Source organism: Vipera ursinii (genome assembly GCF_947247035.1).
Source record: "Vipera ursinii genome assembly, chromosome: 7".
Taxonomy (NCBI): Eukaryota; Metazoa; Chordata; class Lepidosauria; order Squamata; family Viperidae; genus Vipera; species Vipera ursinii.
In genome coordinates, this window is record NC_139521.1 from 74,098,698 (window position 1) to 74,113,029 (window position 14,332).

The following is a 14,332-nucleotide window of genomic DNA, read 5'->3' on the forward strand; positions in this document are numbered from 1 at the left end:
GTAGTAGTAGTAGTAGTAGTAGTAGTAGTAGTAGTTGGAAGGGACCTTGGAGGTCATCTAATCCAACCCCCTGACCAGGCAGGAAACTGTATACCATTTCAGACCAATGGCTGTCCAGTCTCTTCTTAAAAACTTCCAGTGTTGGAGCATTCACAACTTCTGGAGGCAGGTTGTTCCACTGGTTAATTGTTCTAACTGTCAGGAAGTTTCTCCTTAGTTCTAGGTTGCTTCTCTCCTTGGTTAGTTTCCATCCGTTGCTTCTTGTCCTGCTTTCGGGCGCTTTGGAGAATAGCTTGACTCCCTCTTCTTTGGGGCAGCCCCTGAGATACTGGAAGACTGCTATCATGTCCCCCCTCGCCCTTCTCTTCATTAAACTGGACAGACCCAATTCCAGCAACCGTTCCTTATATCTTTTAGCTTCCAGTCCCCTGATCATCTTTGTTGCTCTTCTCTGCACTCTTTCTAGAGTCTCAACGCCTTTTTTACATCGTGGTGACCAAAACTGGATGCCGTATTCCAAGTGTGGCCTTGCCAAGGCCTTATAAAGTGGTATTAAGACTTCGTGTGATCTTGATTCTATCCCTCTGTAATGCAGCCTAGCACTGTGTTGGCGTTTTTGGCAGCTGCAGCACCCGGCTGGCTCCTATTTAAGGGATTGGGCTCATATCTAAGTGATATGTTCGTAAAACATATCTTCCTATGTTTTAGCCTTCAGGCCTTGGATCATCTTAGTGGCTCTTCTCTGAACTTTGTCCAAAGGCTCCACATCTTTTGTTTTTCCTTTTGTTTTTTGTAGCGTGGGGACCGAAATGGGTTGCAGTGCTTGATACTGGAGAAGGAACTGGGAGGGGCGGAGAAGGAGGTGTCAAGGCAGGGGGAGACAATATTTTTGATCCATTGAAGGGTGGGTGCAGTACCCTTCAACTCGGTAGAACTTCCAAGCTGGGTCTTCATCCAAGAAGAAGAAGAACAAGTGGGGGGGCAAAATGTACGATAAAAATGAGCTAAACGTTTTGGTTATCCACATGGGAAAATACGTGGTCGAGAGGCTTGAAATGTACATGGTGTTCCAGTCTTAAAGAGGATTTTTATTTTATTTTATTATTATTTTTTTAAAAAAGAGGTCCCGTTTGTCTTTTGAGCCCTGAGAAATTGCCTAGAATGTATAAAAGGCAGTTTGGGATGTATGCTGAGCACGGAGATAGCATGAAGGGGACATTTGGTCATGTTTGGTCACGGGCGTGTGAAAAGCCAGAACGTTTTGCCTACAAATACGTGCACTAATTCAGAAGATTTTAAAGAGAAATGGAAGAGAACGGGTGTAGCTCAGTGTTGAACGGTGAGGTCCCTTGGTGCTCTCTGAGCTGGGTGGTTTTCTTGCAGACGTTTCCTAACCCAACTAGGGAACATCATCAGTGCTAGAAGAGAGAGGGGTTTGCAGGGAGGAGGAGGAGGAGGAGGAGGATTGTGGGGTCCTTGGTGCTCTCTGAGCTGGGTGGTTTTCTTGCAGATGTTTCCTGACCCAACTAGGTAACATCATCAGTGCTAGAAGGGAGGGGGGTTTGCAGAGAGGAGGAGGAGGAGGAGGACTGTGGGGTCCTTGGTGGTCTCTGAGCTGGGTGGTTCTCTTGCAGACGTTTCATGACCCAACTAGGCAACATCATCAGTGCTAGAAGGGAGTGGGGTTGGAGGAGGAGGAGGAGGAGGAGGAGGAGGAGGACTGTGGGGTCCTTGGTGGTCTCTGAGCTGGGTGGTTCTCTTGCAGACGTTTCATGACCCAACTAGCTGATGTCATCATTGCTGGAAAGGAGTGTGGTTTGCTCTCATTTTGTATAGTAGTGACTTGCCCTGTCAGGATTTCTGGTGGTTCCTTGATTAGATTCTTGTTTGCAGTTTGTTCGTTTCTTTGTCTGAACTGACAGTTTCTTGACTGGGGTATTGTTTATAATGCCAACAAGCTAAAAGCAAAGAACAGGTTAATCAGGGAATCAAATAACTTTATACAATATACTATTGTTTATTTTTTATGATGATGATGATGATGATGATGATGATGATGCCACTAATATATGAGAGCAATCCCACTCCCTTCTATTGCTGATGATGTTCCCTAGTTGGGTCATCAATCGTCTGCAAGAAAACCACCCAGCTCAGAGAGCACCAAGGACCCCACAATGGTCCTCCTCCTCCTCCTCCTCCTCCTCCTCCACTGTGAAAATCCCACTCCTTTTTATTACTGATGAGGTTACCTAGCTGCGTCATGAAACATCTGCAAGAAAACCACCAAGCTCAGAGAGCACTTTTTTTTTAATCCCATTTATATCCCGCCCTTCTCCGAATACTCAGGGCGGTTTACAATCTAAGAAGCACAAATCAATGTGCTTAGCACTAAGGATCCCACAGCTGCCACCCTCCTCCTCCTCCTCCTCCTCCTCCCTCCTCCCTCCTCCCTCCTTCTTCCTTCCCTCTTAGCACTGATGATGTTACCAAGGTGGGTCATGAAACATCTACAAAAAAACAACCAACTTCGAGAGCACTAAGGACCCCACAGTTCTCCTCCTCCTCCTCCTCCTCCTCCTCTTCCTCCTCCTCCTCCTCCGCCACCACCACCGCCACCACCACTCTGCAAGCACCCCCCTCCCTTCTAGCACTGGAGATGTTACCTAGTTGGGTCATGAAACATCTGCAAGAAAACCACCCAGCTCAGAGAGCACCAAGGACCCCACAGTCCTCCTCCTCCTCCTCCTCCTCCTCCTCCTCCGCCACCACCACCGCCACCACCACTCTGCAAGCACCCCCCTCCCTTCTAACACTGGAGATGTTACCTAGTTGGGTCATGAAACGTCTGCAAGAAAACCACCCAGCTCAGAGAGCACCAAGGACCCCACAGTCCTCCTCCTCCTCCTCCTCCTCCTCCTCTACCTTCTAGCACTGATGATGTTACCTAGTTGGGTCATGAAACATCTGCAAGAAAACCACCCAGCTCAGAGAGCACCAAGGACCCCACCATTTTAAAACTAGCATGCACAATCGAAAGCAGAGGCTTTTCTTGCCGGGCTAATGGATAAACGGCTGGAAAAAAAGTATCACAGAATTTTGTTTTTACGCACGATAACTGCAGGGAGGCTATCACGTGTTCCCAAGTGGAAAGATTCAGGGCTGCCCGCATTGGAAGAAGGGTTGGTGAAGATGATAATTTTATAATTTTAGAACTGTAAGCCATCCAGAGTTACTGGGTTGAGTTGGGTGGCTATAGAAACTAAAGGAATAAATAAGAAAAATAAATAAATGACGGGACTTGCAGAGATTGCTAAGGTGGCTTCCGTGATTAGGGGAAAGGCAACTTCTGCGAGAAACCTTTTATAGACTTTTTACACAAATGGCAGAAAAGAGGAACTTTTGATTTATGGTTTGGACGATGAGGAATTATTTGACAATGGAAAAAAGGAAAAAAAAACTTTTTGTCACCATAAATTAAGACATGAAAATTTTGTAATCTTACTTGTATGCGCTAGAAATAAATTCGGAAACCTTTTCTATTTCTGGGTGATTTTCAGCCAGTCACCAGGAGACGGTGAGTTCTAGTCCCGCCTTAGGCATGGAAACTGACTGGGTGGCTTTGGGCCAATCACCAGGAGACGGTGAGTTCTAGTCTCGCCTTGGGTATGAAAACTGACTGGGTGGCTTTGGGCCAATCACCAGGAGACGGTGAGTTCTAGTCTCGCCTTGGGTATGAAAACTGACTGGGTGGCTTTGGGCCAATCAGCAGGAGACGGTGAGTTCTAGTCCCGCCTTGGGCATGGAAACTGACTGGGTGGCTTTGGGCCAATCAGCAGGAGACGGTGAGTTCTAGTCCCGCCTTGGGCATGAAAACTGACTGGGTGGCTTTGGGCCAATCAGCAGGAGACGGTGAGTTCTAGTCCCGCCTTGGGCATGAAAACTGACTGGGTGGCTTTGGGCCAATCACCAGGAGACGGTGAGTTCTAGTCCCGCCTTGGGCATGAAAACTGACTGGGTGGCTTTGGGCCAATCACCAGGAGACGGTGAGTTCTAGTCTCGCCTTGGGTATGAAAACTGACTGGGTGGCTTTGGGCCAATCAGCAGGAGACGGTGAGTTCTAGTCCCGCCTTGGGCATGGAAACTGACTGGGTGGCTTTGGGCCAATCAGCAGGAGACGGTGAGTTCTAGTCCCGCCTTGGGCATGAAAACTGACTGGGTGGCTTTGGGCCAATCAGCAGGAGACGGTGAGTTCTAGTCCCGCCTTGGGTATGAAAACTGACTGGGTGGCTTTGGGCCAATCACCAGGAGACGGTGAGTTCTAGTCCCGCCTTGGGCATGAAAACTGACTGGGTGGCTTTGGGCCAATCAGCAGGAGACGGTGAGTTCTAGTCCCGCCTTGGGCATGGAAACTGACTGGGTGGCTTTGGGCCAATCAGCAGGAGACGGTGAATTCTAGTCCCATCTTAGGCGTGAAAGCTGACTGGGTGACTTTGGGACTGACTTTGAAGGAAAGGAAAGGAAAGGAGAGGAGAGGAAAGGAAAGGAAAGGAAAGGAAAGGAAAGGGAAGGAAAGGAAAGGAAAGGAAAGGAAAGGAAAGGAAAGGAAAGGAAAGGAAAGGAAAGGAAAGGAAAGGAAAGGAAAGGAGAGGAGAGGAGAGGAGAGGAAAGGAGAGGCAAGGAGAGGAAAGGAAAGGAAAGGAAAGGAAAGGAAAGGAAAGGAAAGGAAAGGAAAGGAAAGGAAAGGAAAGGAAAAGATTAAAGGGAAGGGAAGGGAAGGAAAGGAAAGGAAAGGAAAGGAAAGGGGGAGGGAAGGAAGGAAGGACAGAAGGAAGGACAGAAGGAAGGAAGGAAGGAAGGAAGGAAGGAAGGAAGGAAGGAAGGAAGGAAGGAAGGAAGGAAAGGAAGGAGGAATGGAGGAGAAGGAAAGGAAAGGAAAGGAAAGGAAAGGAAAGGAAAGGAAAGGAAAGGAAAGGAAAGGAAAGGAAAGGAAAGGAAAGGCTTTTTAGGCTAAAGTTGATAAAACCCAAAAGAGGGGATTGTATTAGGGAAGGATGAAGAGGTTTAAAAACAAAGTTTCGCCTGTTTCCCCTTTGGCACATGGGCCCTGCCCGGAGCCAATCCTATTCAGGCTGTCCTGTTTTCACCCCTCTTCCCTTCCTTGGCTGGCATCAACCTGGAATGCCACTTCCGAAGCTGTCGCTCCTTCAGCATCCCAAAATAAGCTGGGGGTTTTGAGGAAAGATTTCCTGGGCATCTGGTCTGCCTCAAGGGATCCCTAAGTGGGCTGAAAGGGCAAGCGAGGACATCAGGAGCCCAAGGAGACACCCCCCCGCGCACGCACACACCCCGAAAGACTATGGGAAAATATGTGCATTTTTTCACACGGAATCCATGCGGCCGAAAGCTGGAACTTGGCAAATCACTTGTGTTCTTTTTGGCAAAGGAGCCCTGCAAAGCCTGAAAGAGGAGCATTGGAGGGGTGGAGCACATTTTGCAAAGGTTCCCTCTGCAGCGTCAGTTTCCAGATAAAGCCAGTCTCTCTCTCTCTTTTTTTTTTCTCCCTCCCTTCTTCCTCTCTCTCTCTCCTCTCCCGCTCCCTCTCTCTTCCTGCTTCCTCCCTACATCTCCTTTGGCCCGCCTCCTCTCTCCTCCCTCTCTCTCCTACCTCTCTCTCTCCTTCTCTCTCCTCTCTCTCTCCCTCTCCTTCCCTTCTCCCCCTCTCTCCCTCTCCTCTCTCTCCCTCCCTCTCTCTCCTTCTCTCTCCCTCTCTCTCTCCCTCTCCTTCCCTTCTCCTCCTCTCTCCCCTCTCCTCTCTCTCCCTCCCTCTCTCTCTCCCTCTCCTTCCCTTCTCCCCTCTCTCTCCCTCCCTCTCGCTCTCCTTCTCTCTCCCTCTCTCTCCCTCTCCTTCCCTTCTCCCCCTCTCTCCCTCTCCTCTCTCTCCCTCCCTCTCTCTCCTTCTCTCTCCCTCTCTCTCTCTCCCTCTCCTTCCCTTCTCCCCCTCTCTCCCTCTCCTCTCTCTCCCCCCCTCTCTCTCTTCCTCTCTCCCTCTCTCTCTCCCTCTCCTTCCTTCTCCCCCTCTCTCACTCTCCTCTCTCTCCCTCCCTCTCTCTCCTTCCTCTCTCTCTCCCTCTCATTCCCTTCTCCCCCTCTCCTCTCTCTCTCTCCTTCTCTCTCCCCCTCTCTCTCCCTCTCCTTCCCTTCTCCCCCTCTCTCCCTCTCCTCTCTCTCCCTCCCTCTCTTTCCTTCTCTCTCCCTCTCCCTCTCCTTCCCTTCTCCCCCTCTCTCCCTCTCCTTTCTCTCCCTCCTTCTCTCTCCCTCTCTCTCTCCCTCTCCTTCCCTTCTCCCCCTCTCTCCCTCTCCTCTCTCTCCCTCCCTCTCTCTTCTTCTCTTTCCCTCTCCCTCTCTTCTCCCTCCCTTCTCCCCCTCTCTCTCCCTCTCCTCTCTCTCCCTCCCTCTTTCCTCCCTCTCTCCCTCCCACCTCTCTCTCCCTCTCTTCCTGTCTTCCTCCCTACATCTCCTTTTGCCCACCTCTCTCCCTCCCTCCCTCCCTCTCTCTTTCCCTCCCACTCTCGCTTCCCCTCCCCCTCCCTCCCTCCCTCTCTCCATGGAACAAGAAACGGCTTCTTCCATTTGCTTTCTACCTTGCCAGGGTACCCAGGTATAGTCCAAAAAGGTCAAGATGGGGTCCACAACAGTGTGATGGAAGCTCTGTTGTTGAAGTTGTCCTCACGGCCTTGTTGTTGACCACCCTTTGCAGACAACCCACAAGGGTGAGGTGGAGGTGCTTCCCTTTCAGAGCTGCCTTCCAAAGTTCTCCTTTTTGTTGCCACGTATTTTGAGAGCCACAGTTTCCTGGTGATGGGCTCAAAGTCACCTAGCTAGCTTTCATGGCTTAGGCAGAACTTGAACTCACTGTCTCCTGGTGATTGGCTCTAAAGTCACCCAGCCAGCGTGAAAGCTAAGGCAGAACTAGAACTTACCATCTCCTGGTGATTGGCCCAAAGTCACCAAGCTAGCTTTCAAGACTTAGGCAGAACTAGAACTCACCATCTCCTGGTGATTGGCCCAAAGTCACCAAGCTAGCTTTCACGGCTTAGGCAGAACTAGAACTCACCATCTCCTGGTGATTGGCCCAAAGTCACCAGCTTGCTTTCACGGCTTAGGCAGAACTAGAACTCACCATCTCCTGGTGATTGCCCAAAGTCACCAAGCTAGCTTTCACGGCTTAGGCAGAACTAGAACTCACCATCTCCTGGTGATTGGCCCAAAGTCACCAAGCTAGCTTTCACAGCTTAGGCAGAACTAGAACTCACCATCTCCTGGTGATTGGCCCAAAGTCACCAAGCTAGCTTTCATGGCTTAGGCAGAACTAGAACTCACCATCTCCTGGTGATTGGCCCAAAGTCACCAAGCTAGCTTTCACGGCTTAGGCAGAACTAGAACTTACCATCTCCTGGTGATTGGCCCAAAGTCACCAAGCTAGCTTTCACGGCTTAGGCAGAACTCACCATCTGCTGCTTTCTAGTCTGGTGCCTCAAGCAGTTGAGCAAACTGACTACGGTTATGATTAATCCAGAGAGGGGGGGGGGAAAACTAAAGCCACAACTCATCTTGAATTTCTTCCATCTTTAAAGGAAGGGGTGGAAATGGTTCTTTGACGCCAGGGAAATGAATTTTCCAAATCCCCTGAAAATGGGGACATTTGAAGCTGCAAAAATTCCACCTGCCCTACCAAAGGGACCCCGGCCTTGGTTTGCATCCCAGTTCATGGTGGTTAAAGCAAGTGGCATTGCTTGTGTTGGGGGGAAAAAAACCGTCGAAATTCTTGCAACGGGGCCAAATCGGGGCCCAGATGAGAAACCCCAGAGAGCTGGCGAGTCGCGTTTAACACTGCCGCAACGTATCTACCGAAACTCACTGAGTAGATCATAAATATCACCTGCCACGCTTCGCTGGGGGATAATTTAATTTGCTGCAAAGTTTAACGGCTCCCTCTGGCCCACACAGATTCCGAGGCCAATTTCTCTGCTGAATCGCTTTGGAAGTCACAAGCGATCCTCGGTTTACGACCACAATGGAGCCCCAAATTTGCTTTGCCAAGCAAGACGGCTGTTAAGTGAATTTCGCCCTGTTTTACGACCTTTCTCGCTGCAGCGCTTAAGTGAATCGCTGCAGTTGTTAAGTCAGTAACACGGTGGTTAAGGGCATCTGAGTTCCCACTTTGCTGGTTAGAAGGTCACCCAAAAAAAAAGGGGGGGATCACGTGATCCCCGGGATGCTGCAACCATCATAAATATGAGTCGGTTGCCAAGCGCCTCACTTTTGATCATGTGACCAACGGGGACGCTGCGACGGTCTTGAGTGTGAGGAAGTGTAAGTCGTTTTTTTTCAGTGCCGTTGTAACTAACGGTCACTAAATGAGCCGTTGTAAGTCGAGGAGTACTTATACTTAAAAAAAAATATGAGAGAGACAGAGCCAAGCATCTCCCAGTTGTGAGTCGCGTAGTCCGCGGTGTGTACAGCCGCAAACTTCAGCCCTTGCATTTTGCAGCGGGGAAACAATCCACCCGTGCGCAGTCTTTTCTGCACCACAAAGACCAACACGCCCACTCAAACACATCGACACATACACACACACACACACACACACACACACGCAGGGAGGAATCCTGGCTTTGGCCAAACCAGGAGTTGCGGAATGAATAAAATCTTCATTTTGTTGTGTAACAGATCACTTAGCCCCAGACAAACACAGAAGCATTGTGAAGCAGTGGAGCAGAAGGATAATTTGGCTGGACCCACTGATGTGTTTGTGTGTGTGTGTGTGTGTGTTTCCCCCTATGGGGGGGAGAAATGGGTCTGGAGAGGGAGCATGGCCGCAGCAAAAAAAAAAAAGTGATTTATTTATTATTTTTGCTCCCTTGTTTCTGGTGAGCTTCCGTTCCTTTTCCTTCAGCCGCTTGTGAGGCAGACCCCAGAAATGTGAGAATGGACCTCATCTCGAGGTGGTGAGAAAGGAGGCTGCAAAGCGTCAGTGGTTTTGGCCGGATGGGGAGGGGGGTTGCGGTCATTAAGTGAATCACACGGCCATTAAGCGAATCTGGCTTCCCCCGTTGACTTTGCTTGTCGGAAACCAGCTGTCGCAGATCACTGGACCCCCGAGGTGCTGCAGTCACCTCGTAAATACATGTCGGGCGCCAAGCACCCGAACTCTGATCCTGCGACCCTGGGGATGCTGCAACAGTCGTAAATGTGAAGACTTTGGTCGTAAGTGTGAGGACTGGAAAAAAAATCACTCTTTCGGCACCCTTGTAATGTCGAACCCCCGCCAAACAAAGGGTCGTAAGTCCAGGATGGCCCGTGTTTCTTTACCCACGTCGGTTCCTGCTTTTTGAATCGCAGTGTGTATTTTAGGGTTTTGTTTTTTAAAAAAATTGTGTTTAAAATGCGGGAGACGCTGCTCAGGGTTAGTGTGGCTTGGACGGTCTCAGGCCTCTTTCTGTTCCTTCCAGGAATAAAAAAAAAATTATTAGAGAATTAATCTCCTCACAAGCTACACAAGAGAGACACAGATGGGTGAGGAGAGTGAAAATTCAGCTCCATTTTTGTCCTTTTGAGTCAGAATGAGGGAAAATCTTTTCCTAGGAAGAGAGGAGATTGCATTGCAGTCCCCATTGTTGCCAGCCAATGCGAAAGGAAGCTTGAGAATTCAAAATTAATAGAATTAAGGAGAAATTTCCTGTCAGGGAAGAACAATTAATTGTCTCCGGAAATTGTGGGTGCTCCGTCATTGGAGGCTTTCAAAAGGAGACTGGACAACCATTTGTCTAAAATAGCATAGAATCTCCCGCTTGAGCAGGGGGCTGGACTAGAAGACCTCCAAGGTCCCTTCCAGCTCTATTCTATTCTATTCTATTCTAATTTTTAATTCTATTCTATTCTATTCTATTCTATTCTATTTTCTATTCTATTCTATTCTCTATTCTATTCTATTTTCTATTCTATTCTATTCTCTATTCTCTATTCTATTTTCTATTCTATTCTATTCTCTATTCTATTCTATTCTAATTTTCTATTCTATTCTATTCTATTCTATTCTCTATTCTATTCTATTCTCTATTCTATTCTATTCTCTATTCTATTCTATTTTCTATTCTATTCTATTCTATTCTCTATTCTATTCTATTCTATTCTAATTTTCTATTCTATTCTATTATATTCTCTATTCTATTCTATTTTCTGTTCTATTCTATTATATTCTATTCTCTATTCTATTCTCTTCTCTATTCTATTCTAATTTTCAATTCTGTTCTATTCTATTCTATTCTCTATTCTATTCTATTCTCTATTCTATTCTATTCTATTCTATTCTGTTCTATTCTATTCTCTATTCTATTCTATTCTATTCTATTCTATTCTATTCTATTCTGTTCTATTCCAGATCCAATATCTCATCTCATCTCTTCTCTTCTCTTCTATCCTATCCTATCCTATCCTATCCTATCCTATCCTATCCTATCCTATCCTATCCTATCCTATCCTATTCTATTCTATTCTATTCTATTCTATTCTATTCTATTCTATTCTATTCTATTCACTACCTATTGATGAAGCCTATAGGAAAGTTGCATCCCTGAATCAATGCCTCTCAATCTTGGCTTCTTTAAGATGGATAGATTTCAACCCCCTGTACTGCATTCTAGTACCTTAACATGAAATAATACAAAAAATAATAAAACTATTATGGGGATGGACACCTGTTTCCCCTTCTCGCTTTCAAGATTTTGAAGCTTTCGGGCCTCTAATAAGAACCCATCCCTTTCAAGCCTCTTTGACACTCGGATTTAGCCCCGATACCTCGCTAGCGCCGGCTTTGTACCCATAATATGAATTAACAATACAGTCACGCAAGAGTCATGATTCATCTAAAATTAAAAAGCATTCAGGCTGACTCAGAAAGTTATTCTTAGAATCCCTCAGGGCAATAGCCCAGCAATTTGGAAGAGGGCAAAGGGAGCCCCCTGCTGGAAGAGAGCAGCATTACACTTTGGATTATTTTTAGATAGAAATCTGGCATGACTTTATAATAAATTTGCGCCGCTCAGGTGACCCTGAGGACATAGGTCAACTTCCAAATGGCCTCAACGACTCTCTAAAAGAAGGCAGATGACCAGCTGCCTTCAAGGAGTGAAGCAAACCTAACGGCTGCAGGGATTCGCTTAGGAACTGTGGCGAGAAATATTGTAAAATGGGTCCAAACTGAGCATCCCAAACTTTGGGTGTTTTTTTTTTCCCCGAGGGCCAACTGGACTTTCTTGTTTTTCTTTGGAGATGTTTCGCTTCTGGATGGAAGGATTTAGACAGGTAAACCTCCAAGTGGCCTCAACGACTCTCTAAAAGGATGCAAATGACCAGCAGTCTGCAAGGAGCATAAATCCTTCCGTTTCCCCCACCGTCCAGTCAGACCTGAAGAAGCTTCTTGGGTGAGAAGTGAAACGTCTTCAAAGGAGAAACAAGAAAGTCCAGTTGACTCCTGAAAAATGCACCTTTGCGACAGCCATGACCTGGATGACTGAGAATCTCCGTAGACATTTACTTATAATAAACTTATAAAAGGGGAGGTGGACCATTTTTTTTTCAAACTTAAGACCCTTGTAGCATTCCCCCCATGGTCACGTGACCAAAACTCAGATGCTTGACAACGGATTCATACTGATGACGGTTGCGGTGTCCCAGGATCACCTGGGTCAATTTTGCAGCCTTCGGACAAGCAAAATTCACCGCTCTTGTGGTTGCGGATCGTCAGAATGATCTGGGGCTCCAATCTGGGGTTGCAACTCAAGCCAGGATCGCACAACACTAAATAAAAATGAAATCCAGACAGCTTTTATCGGCAATAAATGTTTATTCCCAAAAGCAAGGAGGTTCGCCTTGGGGACAGCTGCAGAGAAAATGGGGTACAGAGACGCTGTTTTATAGGGGCGCTTGTCCTGATTGTGGAAATGTACACGTGCTGATTCTAAGGTAATATCTGAGGGGCATGGGTGCGTGTACGTAAATAATAATAATAATAATAATAATAATAATAATAATAATAATAAGAAGAAGAAGAAGAAGAAGAAGAAGAAGAAGAAGAAGAAGAAGAAGAAGAAGAAGAAGAAGAAGAAGAAGAAGTTGGAAGGGACCTTGGAGGTCATCTAGTCCAGCCCCCTGCTCAGGCAGGGAACCTTGTACCATTTCAGACAAATGGCTGTCCAGTCTCTTCTTAAAAACTTCCAGTTTTGGAGCATTCACCACTTCTGGAGGCAGGTTGTTCCACTGGTTAATCGTTCTCACTGTCAGGAAGTTTCTCCTTAGTTCTAGGTTGCTTCTCTCCTTGACTAGTTTCCATCCGTTGCTTCTTGTCCTGCTTTCAGGTGCTTTGGAGAAGAGCTTGACTCCCTCTTCTTTGGGGCAGCCCCTGAGATACTGGAAGGCTGCTATCATGTCACCTATGATGCTTATTCTCTTGTGAGCAAGCCGTTCCGTTTAAATTATCTGTGTTTACTGACCTTCTCCTCTGATATGTGGATTGCATCTGGGTAACTTATTTGGGGAAGTTTAAGTAAAAGATTTTTCCCATTGGCTGTTTTTACTTGATTAACTTAGTTTCAGCTCGATTGTCAAGTATCTAGCAGAGATGCTCACTCTCAATCCATGGTGGATTCTGTTAACATTTAAGGGGAGATGGAGAGGGCACAAAGAATAAACTATATTTTGATACAAAACTTCTCACAGAAGGCTCGGCACTCAACCCAACCCCAGCTCCTGTTCAGGAAAGGTATGGAGCTCAGCACTCGAACCCCAGCTCCTGTTCAGGAAAGGTATGGAGCTCAGCACTCGAACCCCAGCTCCTGTTCATGAAAGGTATGGAGCTCAGCACTCAAACCCAGCTCCTGTTCATGAAAGGTATGGAGCTCCCGCTTTGTCCTAGCAAGACCCTTTCACGTTCTCAATTCTTCTTCCATCTTGTTTTCAGGTTCCTTCTTCCCTTCCCTGAAGCCCTCAGGAATGGCCTTCAAGATTATCTTCTGGCTCGGCTACTTCAACAGCTGCGTGAACCCCATCATCTACCCCTGCTCCAGCAAAGAGTTCAAAAGAGCTTTCATCCGTCTGCTCAAGTGCCAGTGTCGTCGGAGGAGGCCCATCTGGAGGGTTTATGACAACCCTTGGCAAAGGGCCTCGGTCAACAGCTCTAGACAAGACTCTCACAGGGAGCCCCGTTCGAGGATCTCCACCCTCAACGGCTCCTTCAGGTTGAACTCCAACAGCTTGGAGCGATCGAGCAAGAGGAGAACTCTGAACTTCAAGAGGTGGAGGATATTCTCTCCGTTCCACCAGCCCACCGTCCAGCTGAAAGAGAAAATGAACAGTCTCTCCCGCAAAATGCGGGGGAGCTCCCTCAGAGGCGGCATGGCGGCCTCCTTCAAAACAGAGGTGGAGTCGGTTTCCATCGGCATCCCCAATGACTTCTTGGAATGCATCGACTATCATATGTACGACGATCTGACAGACTCTGAGTCCTGTGGGCTTAAAGAGACGGATATTTAAACGCTAACGGGGACCGCTCAGGTTTTTTCTGGACTCGGTTCGGTTGGTCTCCATCTTACAAGTGGTTGGTTGACAAAAGGTGGATGCACTCCATGAGTGAGACAGATAGACTAAACAAGGTAGTCATACACACACACACACACACATAAATCGGTAGAATCCGTGCTTTGCATTCAGAAGGCAGCGTTTGGCATTTGACGCACAACGCATAACTTTCTTGGGACCTTGGTCCTCTCTGAGCTGGGTGGTTTTCTGGCAGACGTTTCATGACCCAACTAGGTAACATCATCAGTGCTAGATGGGTGTGGGGTTTGGGGGGAGGAGGAGGAGGAGGAGGAAGAGGAAGAGGAGGGGAAGGAGGAGGAGGAGGAGGAGGAGGAGGAGCATGGGGTCCTTGGTGCTCTCTGAACTGGGTGGCTTTCTTGCAGACGTTTCATGACCCAAGTAGGTAACATCATCAGTGCTAAAAGGGAGTGGGGTTTCTCTCTGTGTTTTTATACAGGCAACCCCCTCCTCTCTAGCATTGATGATGTTACCTAGTTGGGTCATGAGAGGTCTGCAAGAAAAGCAGCCAGTTCAGAGAGCACCCAGGACCCCCCACAGTTCAACCCTGAACTACAAAATATTCTCTTCGCTGGGTATACACACCCTGGTCTCCAAAGAGCAGTCTATCATAACCCTGTTTGGAAACTGAGTCGCAGTTACCTAAAGAAGGTCAGTTGGCCACCATGTTGAGAAGGAT

The 14,332-nt window shown here is 47.5% G+C and overlaps 1 protein-coding gene across 1 annotated transcript in view; it reads left to right on the forward strand.

Moving 5' to 3' along the window:
- Positions 1–13,761, forward strand: part of ADRA1D (adrenoceptor alpha 1D) — a 48,822-nt gene extending 35,061 nt beyond the window's left edge. Inside the window, exon 2 of the mRNA XM_083367165.1 lies at positions 13,019–13,761. Within this exon, the coding sequence (XP_083223291.1) occupies positions 13,019–13,590 (572 nt within the window). The 3' untranslated portion in view covers positions 13,591–13,761. The remainder of the gene's footprint in view (positions 1–13,018) is intronic.
- The last annotated feature ends 571 nt before the right edge of the window (positions 13,762–14,332 follow it).